Consider the following 23,608-nt stretch of genomic DNA (forward strand, 5'->3'; position numbering starts at 1 on the left):
TATACAGAGATACGTGGTATCCACAGTCTAATCTTGCCATATTTTGCTACTGACGTATTTGTTTTTACCTGTAATTCTTAAATATTTCAATCATTTTTGAGAGCCATGATTCCATCATTGTAGCAAGTTAATGTACTGAATAATTCTGCCCTTCAAAAGAGTTTCTATTAAGAAAATCTGCTCCTTGCAGCAGCCCCAATGCCATGTGAGACTCTGCAGTGCGAGCATCCCCCTCCCACCTGGATTCCAGGAACTATAAGCTGAATGGCCCAACATATGTGCAGCAGCCATTCATTTCTGCAGAGGGACACGCTTTCCTTTTCACAATCACATTTCTACCCCATTGCAGTAAATGATGTTCTCTTGTGGGAGGAAACACTTTATATAAACTGGTTTGCCCACATGGACAATATCTAACTTAGAATTATTCTAAAATGCAGCTTATAAATACTTTAAATCAATAAAAGGAACAAAGTTAAATGCAAACAGAAGTCACTCCTACTTTAAAAATTCTATTCCTAGAATTCCACCATATATTGCACCCACAATTTCTAGCATTTTAGAGACCTGAAAAGTCAGTTCATCTGTCCATATGCATATGATTCTCAAATGTAAAGATGCTTGTAATCTGATCCACAAGATTTGTTGTCACTACCTTCACCCTTATAAAAGCACTAAGAATAAGATTGGCAGCAGACATCATTCAACCATGAAAAATTAAGAGATGGCAAAACTTACAGCACCATTTTATTAAGTTTATATGCTGAGCAATAAGAAAGAAGTAACAAATCAAGATACCTAGCAGCTGGACTGTGTGAATCTATTTCCTAGATCAAATTGTAATTATGATGCAGATGTTTGAAAGCTGCAAGCAGGCACCCGCAAGTGGTGACAATGGCGGCAAGTGGCAAGCAGAGGCCTGCATGCAGAGGGGAGCGTTGAGTGGGAAATGGATGCCCACGGGCCCCCACAGCAACGAGCTGCAAAATAAACTCAGGGAGTCACATGTGGTTCCTTAGCCTCCCGTGTATTACACACACACACACACAGGAAAACGCACTGGCCCATAGGCAGTCTACAAGGGATTAAAACCAACAATAATACAAATTTAAATGAAAAGCATCTGAAATAAAACCAAAACTTTACACTAGCGCAACAACCTTTACATTACACCATTCTGTCTTGTGATTCTGGTAGCTATGCAAGACAGCTGGAGGAATGCAGGCCCATACACCAGCTGACTCATCATGCCAAACATAGCCCGCTAGCATATACCATGGCCTGTTGGCTCTGACGGCTTACCACCCTTTAAGAGCACTACAGAATCAAGATGTTCTTGCATGTACACAATTAACATATGAGGGAGTCTTCTCTTTACAAGCTTTCTCTCCCTCCCTGTCACACACACACACACAGAGGAAGGGAGGGGGAGGGAAATGTGAGCCACATTCAAATATTCAGTCCCTCACTTGCACATCTGAGGTAGTTCAGCTCTTCGAAAACTAGCAACAGCTACTCAGTGCCTGAACGGCACCAAGTTCAGCAGTACAGACTTCCATATTCCTGCACATACTGTACTCTTCTCACTGTATAGACAAGCTGGTGGCATTTCCCCAGTTCGTCTCCCAGACGTTCATAAAATTTGGCAGGTAGCAAAAGAAGGTCTGCCACCATCTTAGCAAGTGGCGCAGAAGTGCAAATGGGTAAACCTTTCCGAATAATCCCTCTATTGCTGCTTATGATTTTAAACACTGACTTCTGAAAAAGCATCATTCCTCACCCGGAAAGTCATCCTCACTGGCATCATCATCCTCGGGATTTTTGTGACTGATTTCCTCATTAGCAGCTGGTACATAATCATCAGGAGGTGCAGTCACTGTGTATATTTTTCTTGGAGGTAGCATCAGACTCTTCTTATCTAGAAGACAGTAAAAAAAGCCACATTGTTTTTGCTAGGGTACTTCCACACTTATCCGAGTTGCCCACCTTCCCTTGACAGCAGCAAGACAGGGAAAATCGCTTTTTCTGCCAGCTTAACTAAAGCTCAGAAGCTCAACTAAAGCTCTCCATTTATCTTAAGGGGAATAAAATCAGAGTCGGGGCTAGGGCTAGGGTGGCCAGTTACACGTGTGGTTTTGCAGAATTGGGAGGCTCTTCCCCTTTCCGACCACATGATCAGAGCATCAAATATCACCACAAACATGCTAATCTATTAGCATCTATGAGATCACACTGATACTGACACGGAGATTATGCTAGTCCTAATACAACCAAAGCCACGTCTTAGTAGCAGCAGCACCTGATCTCCAGCCCAGCTGCCAGTGTATATCATTGGCTTTCTCAAAAACGTGTTAATGCTGGCAGTAACATTTCTGGAAAAAAATAAGCACACACAGGCACTGCGAGGGATAAATTCAAACCAACAGCAATCCCTCTGCAATTGCTTTGTGGAGATGAACACCACTCATAAGCAATTCTGGCACACTTCTCAAAGGCCTTCTGAGGAGCTGTAATACAATTTGGCTACACTTGCCAAAATGCAGTCACAATGCTATAGAGTGCATTTAAATCTGTAAATACTGAGGAAGGAAAGTCTACTTCCATTACTATTGCTTTGATGAAGATCAACGGGTAAAATATGTGATGTCAGCTTTCCAGACACATAAAAGAGACTATTGACTGCAGCTCCTATAGATACTGATGTGAAATTTAAAATTCAACATGCTTTATTTTGCTCAGAAGATATGAGGTGATTTCATAGGACTGAAGAAGCTAAATATCTACTATTCATTTCACCTTTATTTTTAAACCAGTCTTTAAAAACTGCTCTTAGTTCCAGATAGTTTTAGATAAATAGTTTAAAAGTCTTCCACTTTAGAGGTCAACAAAGGAAATAAAAATAATGCAACAAGATGCAAACTGATTAATCATGCAACCCGAAAAGACAGACATCAAGCTAAAAATTAATTGAAACTTCTCTGTAAATTCATTTCCCTAAATTCATGCTAAACCCCTCAAACCGCCAAGTCTTCTACCACTGTTGATTAATAATGAGGTGTTAATCAGTGCTGGAATTAATGAGAAGCAAATGTGAAACTTCTTCAGGGTGTTAAAATTTATTGGACAGTGTCAGGCTTGGATTTTTTGGGGGGAGCGCGTACAAGGGAAATTGTAATTCTTAAGAAATGCCTTCTATTTTTCCTGCAAAATTTCTCATTCATCAGCTAAAGATAATGTGCAAAATGTTTAGGGAGATATTGGTCTGGAATGTGCAAACTTCCTTAGCTCAGGCACAAGGTTCCCGAATTAAAATTGGAACTTTCGGGCTTGTGGTTGAAGAGCTGTGCTTCCACAATCTCCACAACCCCCAACAGCAGCACTGCTGAAGGAATCAACATGCTTTATAAGCCCTTTTTGAGGGCAGATCATTTGGCTTTGTCCCTTACACAGGCCCGACTGATGATCCAGTACAGAACCACAGTTGTATTCCAGCTCTGACTATGGCATCCATGGCTCCTACTTTACAGAGCACAGTCATCCATTTGAAGAGTGGTCTATTCCCACATGTTTTTAAAAATAACTACAACTGAACATTGATATAGGTTTAACTTCTGTGAATTTTATTATTTGAAAAATGGGAATTTTTCTGGAGTTTTGCAGCTTCCTGCCTACTACTTCTCTGACAGCTGTGTGGAGAACGCTTTCCTTGCTGTCTGCAGTCTGGAACAGTGCGATGGCCCCCAGTGAGGGAAAAGCAGGCCCCAGACTCAGGACTGGGGATGCAGCCGTGTGCAAAGCTCATGATGTGATGCAGGATGAGTTCCCCCAGAGAGGGCTGCACTCCAGCACGTCAGGCCTTTTTAAAGCATTTTTAAGCTATTCACATTGTGAACGAGGCCACTGCAATGCATCTACAAGTGCATGCATTGTCAATAGTATTAGGGGTTAAGAGGGGGTTTTTTTGGAAGGGGAACTAACAATATTTGTGGTTTTTCTACTTCCAGAGGCCTCCCATGCCCCTAACTCCTGTGACTGTGGAGGGTCGACTGTAATCATCAGAATATAAGGTCTTACATTTGCCCATCAATAGTTAGCAACCGGGCAGTAAGCAGTGTAATAACTTTTTCACTATGGTGAATAGATGAGCATTTATATGTATATGTTTCCACACAGAAAAATCTGCACCTTTGTTTGATGCCTAGCTTTGTTGGGGGGTGGGGGCAGGTGGCAGTAGAAGGAAGGAGAATCAGTGCCGCTAACCCAATGCAGCTCATTGCCATGCCTCACTCTGCCCAGACCAAAGAATAGATGACTGTCATCTGCTCCTGGCCTATTTGTCTCAAGGCTCAGCCAGTTCCTGGTCCATCTATTCTCCCACCCATTGCCTTCTTTGATTATATTCTGCTATGTATTATAGTTTGGCTGGTACTTGCTGTTAGAGATCCTGTGTTAGTTACCTGGAAGGAATTTGCCCAGGTTTGTGTGCACCATCCACCTACCACGTTAGTGCGTTGTGCACCTGTGTTACGTCATCACTGCTTACTTTGTCTGCCTGGTACAGAAGCACCAGAAAGGATCAATAGCGATGCAGTGAGTGATGGTGGTTTCCTCATTCACCCTGCCAAAGGGAGCGGGGCTTAAAAGGCCCCAGAGTATAAGTCAATTCATGCTAGGGGACTTATAGGAGATCTACCAGGTTGATGGTACCAGTCATGGGAAGAGCTGCAGCTGCCTGTAGCTAATGCATATCCTTCCTCCCAAAGTTCTTCTGAGTAGGTGGTTTGGGGTTGGGCCATTCTGCTAACCTGTGGATTGTCAAAAAGTGGAACAGCGGAACACTGCTTGTGTGCCACAGCAAAGTTTCTGTAAAGTTGTGATCTGTTTTATTCCTATTGGGTTTTTCTGACAAGTTTTCCTAAACCCTAGTAAGGACCTGATTGGAAAAATGATATATAACCAGAACAGGGATACATACAAAGAAGGAATGGGAAGACCCAGAGAGTAAGTACTTTAGGGAAAATAAAATTTAGGCTGCAATCCTATGGCAAATGCCAGGAAGTAACCTCTTCTGAATTCAGACAGATTTACTTCTAGGTCAGTGTTGCACAGCACTGCACTGCTAATTATTTCCCAGAGAAGGTAGCTTAGGAATAACTGTCCCAAACCAGTAATGTGAGTTTTCCAGTAAATTTTGCTTTGGACAATTTTTCAGAAAGTTCCAATGCACATTAGGTTAATTTGTGTAGGATTATATACATTGCAAAATGTTCAATTTGTATTAAAATGTTCTGATGACTTAGAGAAATCTAACTGAACATGTTTATTTTACTTGTTAAATGAACAAGTAAAAAGGAAAAAGTACCCCATGTCATTTTTTCTCAACACAAGTTAATAGTCGTAGTTTGTTGATCTAAAGAAGAAACTATGGCCTCAGAATATTATGAATAATCAACTATGATATTGATAGTTATGTCATGTTAACATAATCAGCCACCAGTTCTTGATGGAAAGGCATTTAAAATGTCATATTCTGCTCTACAATGTAATAATTACAGTCTGGTGCTCCTTCTTGCCACAGTAATTAACTGCTAAAATGAATTGTTTAATCAGTCTGCAAAAGTTGTTTATTCCATTATTGCACTGCCAAAGATTTTCTTATGAATATGTATAAACAATATTTGCCTTGCTTGCCAGTGTATCACTAATACTGAAGCCTCAGAATCGGAGCAGCTTTTTAAAAACAAAAACAAAAACCAAACAACCCTATTTCTAATAGAGACAGGCAAAATTATATTAAGGCTGCGTGCACAAATGTTATTTAGGTCTAAGACAACAGCATTATTAAGTAGTGAAAAGATACATTTGCACTTGCATACCAACTGATTCAAGTTAAAGACAAGTTAGTAAGAAGCGCTGGTACTAAATCTGAAGGAATATGTTAAGCATCAGAATTTATTGCAACATCAGGTTATTGGTTCTAGCAATAAACATGACACTCTAGAGGCATTTACAATTCCTTATACTGGACAGCCATTGATAAATTAAGGTTCTTCCTGCCAGAAATATATCATGGGAAATACTTTCACATTGTAAAGAAAAAAGTACCACTGTCACTACCAATTGAACATGCACTTTTACAGTCATCAGGCGATATTCTCAAAACCGTATTTGCTGCGGTAATGAGAAGAATAATGTTGTTTGCTTGCTTGCTTGCTTGCTTTCTTTATATCCTGCTTTTTTCCCTTATGAATTCAACATACCATTGATAGGACAGAACTGATGGGCAGACTAAGGGGAAAAGCTTGAGCCTTTCCTGTCCTCAAATGTTCCTCGCCCTTCAGAAGCATATGTCTGCTTTGGGAGGAAAAATATATCAGGTGTAAGGCACATTTGCAGGGGAGAACTGATATATCCAAGAAAGATTTTCCCCCTCTTGCCCACAGGATTCTTCCCTACAAACACTTCCTGCTCTGGGCAGCATTCGCGTTTTCAAGAAATACTGCAGAAACTTTACAGTGGAAACCTATGGGGAGCATTCTTTGCCATGATCCTTCTGGGCCAAGGTGAGAAGATAACATTTTATTTAAACAGACTTTCGATACCATATACATTTCTCTGGTAAAGGCAGAGTAGCTTTGGATGTAAATAATCAATGCAAAAAGAATGGTGTTAATTTACTTAATAAGAAGTAAGCCCCTTTGAATACAACTGGACATATACCTGGGTAAACATGTACAAGATTGTCTTGTAAGTCATATTTCCTATATTCATACTAGTTAGCACCTGAAAATAAAGTACTGTGACTTCTGAACATTTTTATGAAATATCTTAAAATGGAATACTGTTTCTTTTGGGGGGGGTGTAAGCAACTTCTTTCGGAAAAGTTACTGAGCAGGTATTTTAATATGCAAAACAGAAGCTATTGTTGTAGGTACACCTGGGTAATAAGAACAGCTTACATGCTAATTCTCAGCGTAAAGAATGAAATGCGTGTTAAAGCTAGGCTGTATCCATAACTCAACATCAGGATTACGTTAGTTTACTTTTTTATTCTGATGTTGCAGCCAGTGGTTTAGACATGATACTGCTTGTGGGGTGTTTGTTATTAGACTGTTTTAACAAATATCGTTCCCTCCTTCCTACACACAACAGTATATTCTAATAGAACCTTCCAAAACTACTCACAGAGAGAAGAGGATGTATATTCCTTATGAGCAAGTAAGATTTTATACCTGGAGGGTTACATAAGAGAATGCAAAATAATCTCCAATTCTACTTATTCCTTGTGCAGTTGTTATCTCTTTGGAAACTGCTAGTGGGAGTGAGTAAGTCTACTTAACATTAATAAACACTATATTTAACATATATCTCAATGGAGTTGGTTAGAATAGCTGATCAAACTGAACCGATTCTACCAATGCTTCGCATTTTATACTTCCAAGATTACAATTGCAGGCATTCCTCCAATCTGAAAACACCAGATGTTACCTCAAACTAGCTTTTTCCAGTGAACGGGCTGCAAAAGAAGGGTAAGCCGGTTCTCCAAGAAGCACTTCTATTCCAAACATGGCTGGGTTGAATGTGAAATTAGTTAACTTCAAACAGCATCTGTCTGTCTGTTTTTCTTGGGTTAATTCTAATATGGGTAGTTCCTGAGTACTCATCAGGAATTTAAGATTCTGTTTTGCAACTGGCAGATGTGTTATTGTTTTAGAAGCAAATGATCAAATGTGATTTTCACTTTGCATTTAGGTAGATGCCGGCTGAATATTTAAGACAATATGCTTTCATTGTTCCAGATTAATATTTCTACCCGCAAGTGCTTACTATATTTGTATTCACCAGTCTTCTTATGTGTTCTCTAGATGAGGTACAACAAACAACGGTAGAGCAGCAAATTCAATACTAAAATTGAACACAAAGAATAAAGCCACCACCAATCACAGCCTTTGCACTTTTGTACTTTCAACCCTTTCCTTGTACTCTTCTGAAAATAAATAGCCTTATTATGCCAGGATCTCTTGTTTAAGTTGCATCCTCGCAATAAAGATGAACACAAATCACACCATTTTCTTTCACTGCATGCAACATTCTAAGCAAGATAGTGTTCATCCAGCAAGCATTGCATAACCATTCATAAGGCCTCTCAGGTCATCATTACCTGGTAAATGGGGGCATCCTTGTAAAGTTGCAGTACTCTCAGGAACTTCTTGCTCTGAAACTGGACCACTTGAAGATACTACATCAGAAGGAACAGGAAAGAGTTTCTCCAACACCTTCTTTCGGAAAACTAAAAAAGAGGCAATGAAATAAGTTTAGCATTATAGTTTATTGTACTCATAACCTGAAATAAAGGCTTGATGTTCTTGCTTCCACTTCCATTCAAAAAGCATTAATTTTTAAAGAGAAGGGGATTGAGTGCAAGAGAGTGACAGCTTAGAGATTGGGATGCCTTTTGGGGAACCAAATCACAACTTGTGGAAACAAATGTGTGCAGAGTACCTGCTGATCACAAAAGGTTTTACAGTGTACCATCAGGCCCTGCATACAATTTCAGTTTTACCTTAATGAGTTTGACCTTCAAAAAATAGGCTGCTGATCACACAGAGTGATTTAATGCGTAGTTATCAGCTTGTCCTCAAGGGAGAGTTATGTGCATCTCTCTCAGTCTATACCTTGCATGAAGCACCACTTCTACTATTAAACGGCCTCAGATCTTTAGAGCAAAAGTCACTTGGTGCTGCTTCTATGCCTATGGAGAATAAACATGAGAATAGTTTGCCAAATAGTACTTTGTTCTAGGGTGGAAAATTACAGGGAAGCTACTGTAAGGCATGATATTTGAAGAGTGCTCTCCTATTTATCCCTAGCAAAGAAAATAAGCAATTAGCCCAAGGAAACAAACTGCTAAAAGGTAACACTGAAATAGGCTTCAAGACAATCCAGAACAAAAATGCCAGCTTTTTGAAAGAGGTGGTTTCTTTGATGGTGAAAAAAAATCTCACTGTGCCAGATTTTGGATATTTTTGCATGTAAGTTGAAAAGTAGAAGTGATCCACCTTACCTATACCATAACTGGAGTTTTAAGGATTCTTAAGAAGGACAACAAATGTTTGCATGTAGTGCAAGCAGAATCTGTTCCCTGAAGTAAATGCCTTCCATTGTATCAGACTTTGTTTCACAGCATCCTTGCCATGGCTACGCTAAGAAATGGAAGACAGATTGCATCCGGCACCATGGACCAAAAAATGTAAAAGGGTATTATGTCATCTTGCTCAAGGCCGTCCTAACAGCATTATGGGCCCCAGGCAAAGCAGTGCACTGGGGCACCTGTGACAACTACAACTACTGTTAATTTTGGAAGTTTTCCAATTTTCCAAGGGTTAATATACACAGATTAGTATGGTGCCCACAGGCAAGTGCCCATCAGGCCCATGCATTAAAACGGCCCTGATCTTGCTGACTCTTAAGACAACACTCCGTCATCATCTCTTTATCATTAACACTTTATTCCTGCAAAATACAAGTTGCTACTGGTCATTTATATAAAATTATAATTGGATTAAGAATTAAGACAGAGAAAGCAATATGCCATGATCTTAATGAGAACTAGATATTTTTGCCAATTCACCTATCTTTCTTTTTCAGCTGCCCAAAATTGTTACTGTATGGAATGTCCTTTCCATTATACTGCCACACTGTGAGGCTGTATAAGACTAACAAAAATGTTAGTCTTTACACTGGTTTAAAGGGAGAGAGAAAGAGAGAAATTAAACTGAGCAGGAAAATGACATCTGGGCCTTAAGGCCAACCTACACGAAATCCCTAGCAAAATAATTATAATACTGCCTAGAGACAAAAATGCTTCTCAGGGATTTTTAAGAATTCCCAAATTTAAAAAAAAGTTATACCTATGTAGAAAATGCTCTCTTTCACATCATACATCATATTGAGACCAATGTAACTCACAGAATAATATTCATTATGAAAAAAAAACAGTGCATAAACTGCTTAAGTAGGGAAAATTACTCTCAAGTGTACATGGGGGAAACGTCGTCTCCTAACCTTGATCTAGGTATGCCTGTAGGCAAACTTCTGCACATTTCAATGTAAAAAGGATACATTACTGGAGAACCAAAAAGCAGCTTTCAGCAGAGACAGGAAGAGAACATCCACATCAACTGCTAGGACATTACCGAAGAATGGGCATGGTAATCAAGTCTTTCACTTATGCAGGAGAATACAATGCTGTGAAGTTGCAATTAAGGTCAGGGATGGCATTTTGTCTGCAAAATGAGGCCACCTCACAGCTGACCAGGCCCACATCCAGATTCCCAGTGGCTACTATCAAGCTCGTCCTAGCGATTGCCAGCCCCTGTGTGCTTAACACAGTACCAGGTTAGGGGGCATCTGCTAAGAGGTTGGAAAACGCTGAAACGCCCTAAAGAAATTTGGAAGGCACAAGCGTCTCTGTCCCACCATCTGCATTCAGAAAGAACCCTGGTCAAGTTGAAGGAAGGAGCCATTTCCAAAGGTGGGGAATACATGCCAGCCACAAAATTGCATCAAAATTGCCAAAGAGCCATCTTAGAGCTAGGCCTCCTATTGCTCTATCCATTAACTTGCTGGTTTGAAGTCAGTGTGTTTTCCTCACCCTCCACCAACCAAAAGGAACTACAAATTACTTTAGAATACAATCCTATTTATGTTTAAACAGAAATATGGTTCTACAATTCTCAGCATACCCTCAGCCAGCACAGCTGGAAGGATGCTGGACATTGCAGGATTTTCATCTGACTAGACATACAAAAGATTTTGCCCTTAGAGGCACTGGAAAATTTCTTCTAGGCACTTAAGAAGTAGAATTACATTTTACCAGTTCCTGCCCCTCCCCCATACTTCTGTAAACAGGAATTGCAAAACCTGGGCTTTTCATTCAAGACCCAAGATCTCTTAGTATCAAGTGACTCTATTTTCGCAAGGTTCCCTCCTGCCACATAACTATTGTTCCAATTATTGTACTACCATATCATACGGGGGGATGAGGTAGGGGAATACAACTACTGCCCAGAGAGCCTTTGGGCTGTGCTGAGGGCCAAAAATGAAATATATAAATAAATATTCATCGCTGCTCTTTGAGGTAAAATTACGGTATTGCCCAGTACTCCAGTATAGGCTATAACCAGAATCTATTCACAGTGTGACATGATCATGAGAGGTGCAGAATGTGTGAAGAGAAAATTAGACCCCTGTTTTGCATTTTCACTGGAACCAATTACATAGTGCATTAAATTGCAGACTAAGTGAAAAATGCAGCAACATCTGTTTCCTTCTTTCCCTTCTCTAAGCAAGAAGCTCTAACTAAAGATAAAACATAGCAACAACTTTTTCAATGCTAAGTACTTTATACTTTGCTCATTTATCATGGTATTTTTATAGCTACCCTTTTCCAATAAAAATCAATAAAGACTTAGTAGAACTGAAAACACAATTAAGGATAAACTTAAACTGACAGGCCCAGACTAAAAATAAATAAACCAATAAACAAACAAAAGTAAAAAAAAAAAAAACAAGGTGAATAAAAAGTAGGCCTTCATCTGGTGCAGAAAAGACCAAAGAATTCTGCCGAAAACCATTTTGGTGTAGAGGATGTTCAACACCTGGGGTGCCACAACCAAAAAGGCTCTTTCCCTATCGTCTGCCTCATAGTCCTTAGTGGAGGTACTTGGAACAGAGCCTCTGAAGGGGATCCTATGTTCAGGTGGGTACTCATGGGAGAAGGTAGTCTCTTGGATAACCTTAAAGCTTTCAATGGCTTGGGAAAAAGTTAAAAGCAATACCTTGAATTGCAGCTGATAACAGAACTTGTCTCCGTCCTCTTTTCCAATAACAAAAAGTAATCAAATGAAATTGGACTAGACCGTGGTTTGAATACTGCCACTAGTGCTGGTGCATTAAATTGTGGAGACCAAGTCATGACAGATACTTAATTTTATTCATTAAAGTATTAGTGAACTCTCCTTTCTGCCGGAGGTCACCCACAGAGAAATGCAACTTTAAAAGCAATCTCATATCAAAACATTTATCTGTTACTGGACTATACTGATGATATAAGAGTTAGTAATAATTCTTCTAATCCTCTGGGTTTTGAAAGCCTATATTTTGTCTCCAAGCTAAGCTTTCCACAGGCACTTGTTTATTAGCTATATCATATCCCCATTTTCATGTTAGCCATCTTGTCAGAGGGCAGCTACAGATTAGACATGTCTACTCAAGTTAAATGTGTTTCCATATGGGTCTAAAATACATATAAGCATCTGCACATCACTTAAACAAAATAAGCAAAAGTCTTTAGTAGATGATGATCATGATGATGATTTAATTTTATGGCCCAATAGCTGAAGCGCTCTGGGTGGTTTGCAACAGTTCATAAAACCATGTTTTTTCAAAATACAAATAAAATTAAAAATAGGTATAACAATATATGAAAAATATCTGTAAACTCTGTACAACACTTGGGACCTTAGACTTGTAAATATGCTGCTGGAAATACCTAGAAATGCACACTCTGGCATGCACATTGTAAGATGTCATAGGAAGCATAAAATTAACACAGGGCCAAGAAGTTGAAAGGACAGCTAAAAGAAATAAAATTGCATTTCAGTATAAGTGAGTCAGCCTACATTCTCCTAACTGAGGAAACAAATGTAGTTTCACTCTCACTCAAACAAGGTACACCTCTGCTGTTGGCCTCAGCGGCTTTGAGATTGCTGATTGCTACCTGAAGAAAAGAAGCCATCTATTTTCTTTGAAATCTAGGCATCAGCATTGCATTGTGGAAAAGGCAATTGCTAGAATGTTTGGTGCTCCATAATAGGGGAGGCACATTGTGGTCATCTAGTCCAGTTACTGTGGGGATTTTAACTCCCTAGCCAATGGTGGGAGATATAGAGGCCAAAGGATATCCTCTGTATGGAACATCTTGTTCTACAAAAGGTATCTGAAAGGCAATCCATCTATCCCAGCACTGCCACAAAAATATGAAGTACTTGAAACAACAGAGTGTCTTGCAGTGCTTAAAGACTAACAAATTCAATTGTAATGAATGAGGGGAAGAGCATCTGGAATGAGGAGGAGAGCGTCTGGAAAGCTCATCTCAGAGGAAAACATTTTGGTCTTCCAGTCACCACAAGGTTATATTGGATTTGCTGCAACAGACTAATATGGTATCTCCTCTGAAAAGTGTTGCAATGTACTAGCAATCCTACAGACCCTCATCAGGAGTACAGGAAGCAAAATAGCCAGAGAAACAAACCATACTGAAAGCCACTGATTGCATCCCTGGCAACTACAGCACCACTCCAAAGTCCTATGCCAATTAGCACCCCACATTACCCATAAATAGAAGGCATTAATCAACAGGCTGGAATATCACAGTGACATGATGCTGCGATCCACACAAACAGAGCACAGGCACGCTCACAAGGAAAGTACATGGTCCCTCCCTTGCCAGAGCTTTGCCCGTGAAGGGGGAACAGCACAACAACCTAGGCTTAAAAAAACCCTCTTGGATTGTGGTGAATGTGGCAGCCGACTGGTGCAAGCTCTCCAGTCAGTCATGTGGTGGTATGCTGTGTCCCTGAGTTGCTTACCATGACATGTGAGCCAAGAACCCTGACTGGTCCCTCCAACGACAAGCCAGAATTGCAATCCAGTTTACCCACTCCTGCTCATAGCTGAAGCAACTGGGTGGTTTCTACAAGCACTCCTACATGTCCACCATCTGGGTGACTATGATGCGAGAACCAGGCCATTGTCACTAGCTGCAGGGCTTTCTTCAGACAGGGGGCTGAAAGCCCTGGCAGCCAAACAGGAGCATCCTGGCGACAACCAGCTTATTGCCAGTGCACAGCAGGGAAGGAATGGCTATCACTCCCCTCTTGCTCAGCCAACTGTATAGACAAGCACTGAAAGGATGGGCCTGCACATCAACCCAAGGCAGTTCTCCATGCCAATGAAATTTCTAGGCCTGCCTTCAAACGGCTGTCTGCAGACAATGTTCCCAAATCTGTTAGTAATGTTATTGTGTGAAGGCAAGACTGATGTTATTTATTACTAATGCAAATACTAACACCAATATTATTAGCAATGGTGTTTGTGTGTGGCAGTACGCAAGTTGAAAAGGAAAGAGAGGCATCTGGGTAAAGAAGGAACATGAAAACTGCAAAGACGCAGTAAACCAAGGAATGCAACAGCTCTGTGGAATGGAATATTGCAACCTTTATTTTTACATTTGTATGCTGCCCAATAGCTGAAGCTGCCTGGGCAGTTCACAATGATTAAACAAAATGTCATGCCTGCAAAAAAATATGGGCTAAAATGTACATAGTTAAGACTACAGGGAGAATTAGAGTAAAACCTAGCAGCACTACAGTACAAAGGTTTAAAATGCAATACAGAACTTAAAACAGCCTGAAAATAAAATTCCTGGGAGAACTGGGAAAATAAGGCACCAAAAAGAGTACAAGGTAGGTGCCAGGTGAGCCTCCCGGGGAAGTTCATTCCACAGTCAGGATGCTACAACCAGAAAGGCCCTCTTTCTTGTAGTCACCCACCTGACTTCCCTTGGCAGGGGCTCCCACTGAGGATGATCTTAGGGTCCCAGGAGGTTCATATGGGAGGAGCCAATCCTTCAGGTAACCTAACCTCTGGCTCTTTAGGGCTTCGAACCAGCACTCTGAATCAGGCCCAGAGATGGACTGGCAGCCAATGCAGATGATAAAAGTACTGGCTATTGTCCCTACCGACCTGTTTTGGAGCAGGTGAAATTTTGAGCCCATTTTTAAAAGCAGCCCTACATGACAGAAATGCAGCAAAATGCTTTGGCAGGGCAGCGAGGGGGTGCTGGTGAGCCACAACAGCATATAGAAAAAGCAAGATAAAGGAGAGAAAACTAAACTCTCCACATCACACAGCAACAATCTAACAGCACAGCCACTGTGAGAGAAAATACTGGGGCCTTTATACTCTCCCTGGGGTCCAGCCCGAGTGCATCTACTTTCCTATCTCCCCCAACCCCCAATGCATGAGAGAACTACAAAGCCATTCCATATGGACCTTTAGCTCAGGAGAGCTGCACCAAGAAGCATAAAGATGATGGAAAAAATGTGTTGATTTTTGTGCTTTTAAGCAGTCTTTAAGAGGCTGTTTTTGAATAAGTTGTATGTGACAACTTGCTTAGTTTGCTTCAAAGCTGTTCTTATTTTATTTATAAAGTTCTTATTTTCATGGTAATGGCTGTAAGTCACCATGTGCTGGCGATGCAGCTCTGTCCATCCAGGCAAGCTTCAGAGGCTGTGAGGGAGACCAGGTGGCCCCTGCATCATAAAAAGATGCATAAACTCCTCTATTAAAATAGTTTTGGGGCGAGTCTCTTTTCTCAATGTAACATACCTACACCAAAAGTTCCACAAATATGCACAAGCTATTCACTGCGTAATACAGAAAAGCAAATCCAGACAAGAGAAATCTAATCCCTAAAAAATGAAAATTTTATGCTAGCGTCTGCAGAGACACTGACATTCACACGCAAAGATTCTCCTCCCCGTATTAAGAAACTTACGGAGAAAACTATGGTGCTATAAGAATTACAAGAACTAAAATCCTACATAAGGAAGCTCTTTCTTTTATTATGTAGGAGGACAAGGTGTCCACCCCCAAAATGCTTTTACATCAGACACACAAATATTAGTACTGCCTGTAAGCACCTTAACTGTGCTTCTCAGATGTTTCTATTCTTTCTATTCATACACATTTTTGCCAGCAAAAAAAAATCAACATCACAAGGTTCTGAAAATTATATTGTGCTTAAAAAGGAAGCCAGGCTAGGAAAGCGAGCTTCTGTCTACCAAGGTTTCCTCTCTTGGAGACACAGAAATATTTTTCAGCTCATTGACAACAAAGAGAAACAACCATTTAAAAAAATATATAATTAGGGTCTGGCAATGCAAAATGAAGGATACGTTTCATCCTAAGAGGAAATTGGCAGCTCAGGAAAAGAAAAATCAAGATACAGGAAGGTGTTGCAAAGAAATGAGCTTAGAAAACAAATTAGGAGGAGGAGCAATGCAGTAGGCAGTGGAAAGATGTAAGGAAGATATGCAAATTATGGAAAACATGCAGGAGCAAAAGCAACACAAATGGGAGCGGGTCAAGGTGACCAATAGCAGGGATCTGTATTTCTCCCTCTCCTCAAAGAACAAACAGCAGTTCAGAGGAGAGTTGGATCAGGAAGATGGTGCAGGCAAGAAAAGACTTAACATCTTCCCACCTCAACCAAACGTGAATCTCAGCTATCCCAAGCTGTATTTAAGTTATTTAAACCAGAGTTTTTCAACCACCGGTCCGCTGGCATTTCCTGGAGGTCCGCGAAAGAGCCGCTGCCATGCATGCGCACAACAGCCTCATCTCGGACAGCTGTGCTGTCACTCCTCTCCCTCAGCTGAGGAAACTGGGAAAGGGAGAGGGAGCTCAATGGGAGCCAGCTGGGAACTGCACCGCACCTGGTTGGCCCTCTGGGTGGAGACCCAAAGACCGGGCCTTTTCCTTTCCCTGCTGTGTTTTCTACGGGGAAGGGAAAAGCAGAGGCAGGGCTGTGCTGTGCTGAGAGCATTTTCTCAGCCAGTCTATGCCGGTGTGTATGGCGGCTTGAGTGTGTGGGGTTCATTCTATTTCATTATTTAACATTATGAATATTATTGTATTAAGTACCTTTGTTTGATTTTGTATTGCTCTGCTGCTAATATTGTATCTGAATTTGTATTTGCTATGAGTATAGTATTGCATTTATATTGATTTTGTATTTTGCTATTGTAAATTTTTAATCCAGTATTCTTGAAAAGAAGCAACAGTAGATTTCACAGTAGCCTTATTTGAATTGCATATTGCTCTCTAAAAATTTCAGTTGTATTTGATTATACTTGATTTCAATATTTTATTCTTTTATTAGCATTTTTAGTGCTCAGTTTCTAGTTATTTTAGAACATTTACATTTTTCGTACTTCATTTAAAAACTAATACACAAAATGCTTTATTATGTATATAATGATATTTATTTCTGCCTCAGCAGTCCCTGGAATAATTTTCCTCTTTTTGCCAGTCCCCAACAGTAAAAAAGGTTGAAAACCACTGATTTAAACCCTACACAGGGAGACTCAACTTACAAAACTCCTATTTTTACATGCACTTTGGCAATGTCTCATAAATTTTAATGAAACAGTTACACATGACACAGGAAGTTTTTTAAACAGATGATTGCAAAGTTACGCAGCAATGGCTGTATTTACATGTAACAACAAATCAGCATCCCAGAAAATATTGGCTTATCCTCATGCCAAATTGTTCCTGCTTGGCTCCTCCACCACCAGTGACTAAACAAACCAGAAACTCATTGCTAAGCAAACCATGTAGTGTCTGTCCAAATGAGGATTCAAGGTCTATCAGTCCCTTAACAAGATGGAATTTGAAGCCAAGGTGTGTATATACACAAGGAGGTAAGAGTTGTTCAAACGCTAGGATGCAAATGCTTGCACACATTGAAATTACCTATCCTTGGTTACAGTACTTGATAGGAGAATCTTCCTTAATAGGCTCTCAATAGCTTTTCCCCAAGATCCACCTTCCCATCCCTTACATCCAGCAAGGTAGCACAAGTACAGAAGAACTCTGGACACAGAAATGTGGCTTTGTCCTCAAAAAGTGTGGAGTGCTATGAGCAGGGTGGATAGAAATCAATGGTTAAAAAAAAATCTGATTGTTTTATTTAAATCTGATTTTTAAATTTTAAATTAGATTTTTTCATTTAAATTGGTTTTTTTCTTAAATAAAATGCTTCTTGGGGGGAAAAAAACTATCAAAAGAAAGTTTTCTATTTAAGATACTTTACTGTCCAAAGGTTACTCATAATGAAATAAGGAATAGTTTTTAATTTTTAGCATGAGGCTGTATATTCATGCATTGTTTAAATTTTTGGATAAATGAATTCCATTAATCCATTCACAATGTCATCCTCATCCAGAGCTTTCTGTAAGATAAATGGAAAGTTTTTCTATCTAGAAGATATCACAGATGATTGGTTTTACAGTTCTCAAAACTGTGAATTTGTGTCTGGAAAAATCACATGCCTCTTTTTCACAGGAAAAAAGTTCTAAAATGAACATACAGAGTTACGGAAAAGACCTTAATCCAGTTGTTCCTTTGCAAATCTATGTACCCAGAATCAACCCCTCGTCTCTTACATTTTAAATTTAAAAAAATATGTATCAATGAATAGAAGACTACTAAGAATGGAATAGATCTCCACAAGAAACTAAGTGTGAGGAGGGAGAGAGGGGCAAGCAGTATTCTGCTTTTGAGAATACTCCACAAGTATTTGGATCTTTTTGTGTATAGCCTGAAGTTTATGGCATTATTCTTTCTCTAAAGGAGGAAACCTATAATGGCAGAGGACATAAAAGAAAGCCAGTTTGGGAATATTTTAATGAAGTTCCTCTACCTATGGGCAAGGCAGGCATGCGTGCAAATTATGCAGAAAACCATGATTTAAATCTAGTCTTAGTGATTAGTGATTTACATTACAGTGAGTGGACTATGAGAGGGTCACAAAGTAAGCATGTTAGGCAAACATACTTGGGTTGGAAGAAGCAGAAGGCAAAGCAACAGTTCATCAGTGTGTTTTGGATCTAGTGATTTATTTTATTTTTATTTATTTTTCAATTTATATCCTGCCTTTTTCCTACAAAGGGCTCAAGGCAGCTTACATCCTCCTCCTCCTCCATCTTATCCCCACAACAACAACCCTGTGAGGTAGGTTGGGCTGAGAGTCTGTGACTGGCCCAAAGTCACCCAGTTGGCCCCATGGCTGAGCGGGGACTAGAACCCAGATTGCCTGAGTCCCAGTCCCATGCTCTTAACCACTACGCCACATCAGCTCCTCCATGAAGCCGTGGCCTCAATGATAATGGCAGGAATCAGTCAAGAACACCACAGAGGTAATATTTGGCAAACTCAATGAAATGCCTTGTCTCCTAGATTGAACAGATCTCCCTGGCCGTGTGCCTGAATTTGGGCTGCCTAGTTAAGCATTACAAAGCCGTGCTTCTGAGGCGCAATTTCATTACTGGCTGTTAGAACAAAAGGATGGGGCCATGGCCCACTGGGAGTACATGCTCTGCAAGCAGGACGTGCCTGGTTCAATTCCTGGCAGATCCAGGTAAGGCTAGAAAGATCCTTACCCGAAACCCTGGAGGGCTATTGTCAGTCAGCGCTGACAATACTAGGCTAGACTGACCAACAGTTTGACTCAGTAAGAAGGCAGCTTCCTACTGTCCTACGAAATAATCCGCTAGTTCTTGAGAGAAGGACTGGAGGATATTTCACACTAGTGCCTTGGACTGGCCAGTTTTCACTTGTCTTGTGTGCTGCTTGACTAGGACATTGATTAGACTATGAAGAAGGCATCTGCATATATCTAGAGTCCTACGACTTGCGTACTTGTTCCTGTTAATTCAAGTAGGGTAGATAATTCATGGGTTATTAACTTTAAGCACATTAGGTGCTAGTACCTGGCACATTACCATCTGGATTCTTTAGCACCCAGCTTCCCTTTGCATCTTGCCAGAGCAATAAACACAATAGAGGAAGGGCTAGGGTAGAAGCCAGGAATAGGTGGCTTCCCAGAAGTTGCTAGACTGCAACTAATCAGCCCTAGCCAATATAGTCAATGGTAAGCGATAGCAGGAGTTGCAGTCCAACAATTTCTAGAAGGCAACTGATTGCCCATCTCTGTGCTAGAGTAATAATGCCAATCAAATGTGCACCCAAAAGCTATCACAGCGGTCCAGCTAGTGAAGACTGGAAAAATAAATTAGCGGAATATGCAGTAATGGCAAAATTAACCAGCTATATAAATAGAAGACCAGTCACAGAATTTAATGACAAATGGAAAGCTTACATATTTTACTTAACAATGCAGAAAAAAAGTAACATTTATGTAAGGATGACCTAGCTGATACTTTTACTAATTAGCTATAATAGAAGATCGGTTAAAGAATTTGATCTTAAATGAAAAGCCTATTATATATCCTTTATTAGTACTTGGGAGCATTACTATTATTATACATGCAACACTCAAATTAATATAATTGCTTTATGAATCTTTTTATTATGATTTTGTTTTATCTGGGAAAAAAGGAAAAATTATTAATCGCTAGTGGGTTTGTAGATGTAAGATGAATTATTATTTACTTGATACCCATGTTAAAGCTTTTTTGTAATCATTGAATCAAAATTGTATTGGTAATACTAAATATTGATTTTTTGTGTAATTTTCTGTACTTAACACTGTATGCAATTTTTGTGTAGGGTCCTTTTGTATCTTTTTCTTTCTTTTTCATGTTACTTTTTTCTTTTTCCCCCTTTTACCAATAACAAGAACAACAACAACAACAACAAATAAAAGCTATCACAGTGGAGCTTCTTGGCTTGGTAACCTCCTTAAAAATGCAATAAAATTTATATTTCAAAAACAGAAGGTCCTCATTCTCAGAAGCCAAAATGATTCAAACAATTAAAACATTGCGACTGCCTACTGTGTTCCCCCCAACACATATTTAGTTTAATTATGCCCTCATCATACCACTATTTGCTCATCCTACCTTGAACAGGAATACATATTTGTACTCCAGGAGAAGTGATTACATTTCCTGCCATTATTGCCCCATGCTCATGGATGTTTCCATTTGGTCAGGCAAAAATGTATTATTATGATGGATGTCAACCAGACTGGCTGTGAACACTAAATAAAGAGCTACAGCTCAACAATGTTTCTTGGGGCAAATGTAGCTAATGACACAGCACTATTCATTTCTAATCAGAAATAAGCCCCACTGAGTTCAGTGAGACTTGCTGCCTGGCAAGGTATTGGGTGTACAGGATTGCACTGTAAAGCTATGGATATTATGGTTGTGCACTGATTTCTATTTAATCTAGGCAGTAGTTACTTGCAGCCCTGGAAACTCCAAAGCAGGATTTTAAGGTACTAAAAACTACTTAATTTCATTCCTCAGTTTCAGGCACTACTTTAGCATGTACTTCAGCCTCAACTAGGATCTTGGGAAAGTATCTCCTCTTCAGTAAACTGAGGTCACTGCTTATCCCTACACAGAAACACCTCCATATCAGAAGTTTTAATAGATATAATGGTGCTCTGGACCCTGTCACACACCTCTCAAGTACTGCCAGGGGGTGAAAGACAAAATCCCAACCACCACCATTCTTACTATAAAAGCTGACTTAACTGGCACACAAATCTTTTTTGACGCTGGTGACACATCACCATCTTCTACTACACACCAGGGCAGCATAACTGGGTTCAGAGCAAGTGACGTGACCCATGCGCACATGCACCCAGGTCTGCCCCCCGAAACTTGGCTGCTGCTCACTCTTGAGCCCTCATCCTGCAGCATCATCTGAGGCTGCCACCTTGTTTTGTCTAACAGTAAGGCTAGCCCTAGAACTAGACAATCGCATCTATACAGTGCTGGTTCACTGCATTTCCAGCAAACTTATTATTCAGGGATATAGGCTGATTCACCCCCAAATCCCGCCCCTCTCTGCCTGGAATACCAACTCAGTGCTATGCTTTTATTAAGATGCGATACATCACCAGGAAAGTAAAGCCACAGTGCAAAGATTTTCATGCACCATCACCATCCACTGGTACATTTGCTACCACTTTCGCTAAGATTTCCCAATGCTCCTGCTTCCAGCAACCACAGGAACCATTTCCCGAGTCTTATAGCTGCACAGAACAGAACGGGTCAGTTAGGGTTGTATGCAGACATCTAGGAGTTTGGTACAACTCATAAGGCAGGCAAAGCAAAGCCCTTATTAATGGTATTGGCCCCTGTCAGTTTCAGGTCTACTGTCTAGCTTCCTTTACACTTGAACACCCTTCAAGGAGCCCTCCGGCCACCTGAATTCTCTCTCCACGCACCCCTCCCCCGTGCCACCAGAACAACTTACACTCCTCCTCTCCATAAGCTTGCTCAGAATTCACCTCCTTCGGGCCTTCTTTTTCTTGCCTAGTAGTCACTCCCCCCCCCCCCGCTACATTCCCCATACATTGCAATCATACAGGCAAATACACAAGGTAGACTAACGCTGCGCAAGCTGCATCTTTTCTCCACCGCCCTCCGTGCAAAAAGGCCCACAACACCTGCAGTCCTGCAGCCTAACCCCATGGCTATTTCATCGTACCGTTTCTTCCCACCGCACGAGCTCCTCCTTTCTGGCCTTTTCCCCCGTCCGCCGCCTTACCTTCCGCCTTCCTGCTAAGGGCCATGTCTCCTGGAGCACCGCCCGAAAGCAGCAGCAGCAGAGGCGAAGTATCACCCCGGGGCTCGCCTGCAATGCATCGCCTCTGTCCAGCTAGGAAGCAGCCGCGCACATTCTCGCTCGGACGGGACCCACTCCTAGCTTCCTTCTTCCCACTCAGGCGTGTCTATCAGCTGGGGAGCTGACACCTCATTGGTTCTGCGGCGAAGGAGAGGGCGGTCCCAGCGCCGAAGTGTTCGAATTGCAGGGCAGACCTTCCCCTCGATGGCTGCCCTGGCGGGGACAGAACTATGCCGCGCCTCTTGAGGAGGAGGAGGCGGTGGCAAGGGGGGGGGAGCGCGGCTGCGCAGAGCGTGAGAATTCTGCCTCGAGGGTGGTTTTGACAGCGGCGGCGGCGGCGGCGGCGCAGCGCACAGTTGCTTAAGCAGCAGCAAAAGCAGCACCAGCGCGCGGACGGCAGGAGAGGACTAGCGAGCGGTGCAGTTCACCTCAGCGTGTGCTGCGCGCGCGCGAGCGAGTGTGTGACACATGATAATATACAAGGGAGATCATGGTATTATACACACGCCTCTGCCTCACTTCTTTTTCTTCTTCTTCTTCTTCTTCTTCTGCTTCTAACACCACTCTCAGTACTACAACAACTACTACTACTGCCACCAGCAGCCACCACTCTCTCCTCCTCCTCCTCCTCCTGTCCCGGCTTCTCCTTCACCTGACTCGCTGAGCCCAGCATGCAGCCCACTCTCTGCTAAATGAATAATGCACTAGAATGTCCGCGCTGAAAAAGGTAAGGGGCTTCCAAGAGGTCGGCAGCCAATGGCATCGAACAGCACAAGTCCCATGTGGGGCGGTGGGGAGAGGGAATGTGTGTGTGTCTATGTGTCTGTAGCGGGAGCACGAGCCCCGATCCCGTCCCCCACTCCGTGCAGCCTGTGCTGAGATCTTTTTTTTTTAAGACCTAACACCCCCCCCCCCACGCCACAGCGGCAACCCTGACCAGTGCTGGGTGAACACTGCAAACTCTCTCAGTGGATGCAAAGTGGGGTTTGCGGGGAGGCACTGAAGCCTGGTAGGGGTCCAGCTGCTCCTGGGATTGAGTCACGGGGGGTGGGGGGTAATAGGAGCCGTGCAGCCGTTGCCGTTGCTAGGATTTATCTCGGTGTGAATGCTCTGTGCTGGGTTCGTTGTTGCAGTTATGGGGCGAGGTGTCCGC

The 23,608-nt window shown here is 41.4% G+C and overlaps 1 protein-coding gene across 2 annotated transcripts in view; it reads right to left on the reverse strand.

Annotated features, from left to right (window-relative positions):
* Nucleotides 1-22,530, reverse strand: part of ERICH1 (glutamate rich 1) — a 65,867-nt gene extending 43,337 nt beyond the window's left edge. For both annotated transcript variants that reach the window (XM_044418947.1, XM_044418940.1), the window contains exons 1-3: nt 22,378-22,530; nt 8,162-8,290; nt 1,781-1,918 (exon numbers count right to left, since the gene is read on the reverse strand). In XM_044418947.1, the coding sequence (XP_044274882.1) occupies nt 1,781-1,918; nt 8,162-8,290; nt 22,378-22,402 (292 nt within the window). In that variant the 5' untranslated portion in view covers nt 22,403-22,530. The remainder of the gene's footprint in view (nt 1-1,780; nt 1,919-8,161; nt 8,291-22,377) is intronic.
* Between the last annotated feature and the right edge of the window lie 1,078 nt (nt 22,531-23,608).

This window comes from Varanus komodoensis, unplaced genomic scaffold, assembly GCF_004798865.1.
Source record: "Varanus komodoensis strain SLA01 unplaced genomic scaffold, ASM479886v1 scaffold10, whole genome shotgun sequence".
In the NCBI taxonomy this organism is placed as follows: Eukaryota; Metazoa; Chordata; class Lepidosauria; order Squamata; family Varanidae; genus Varanus; species Varanus komodoensis.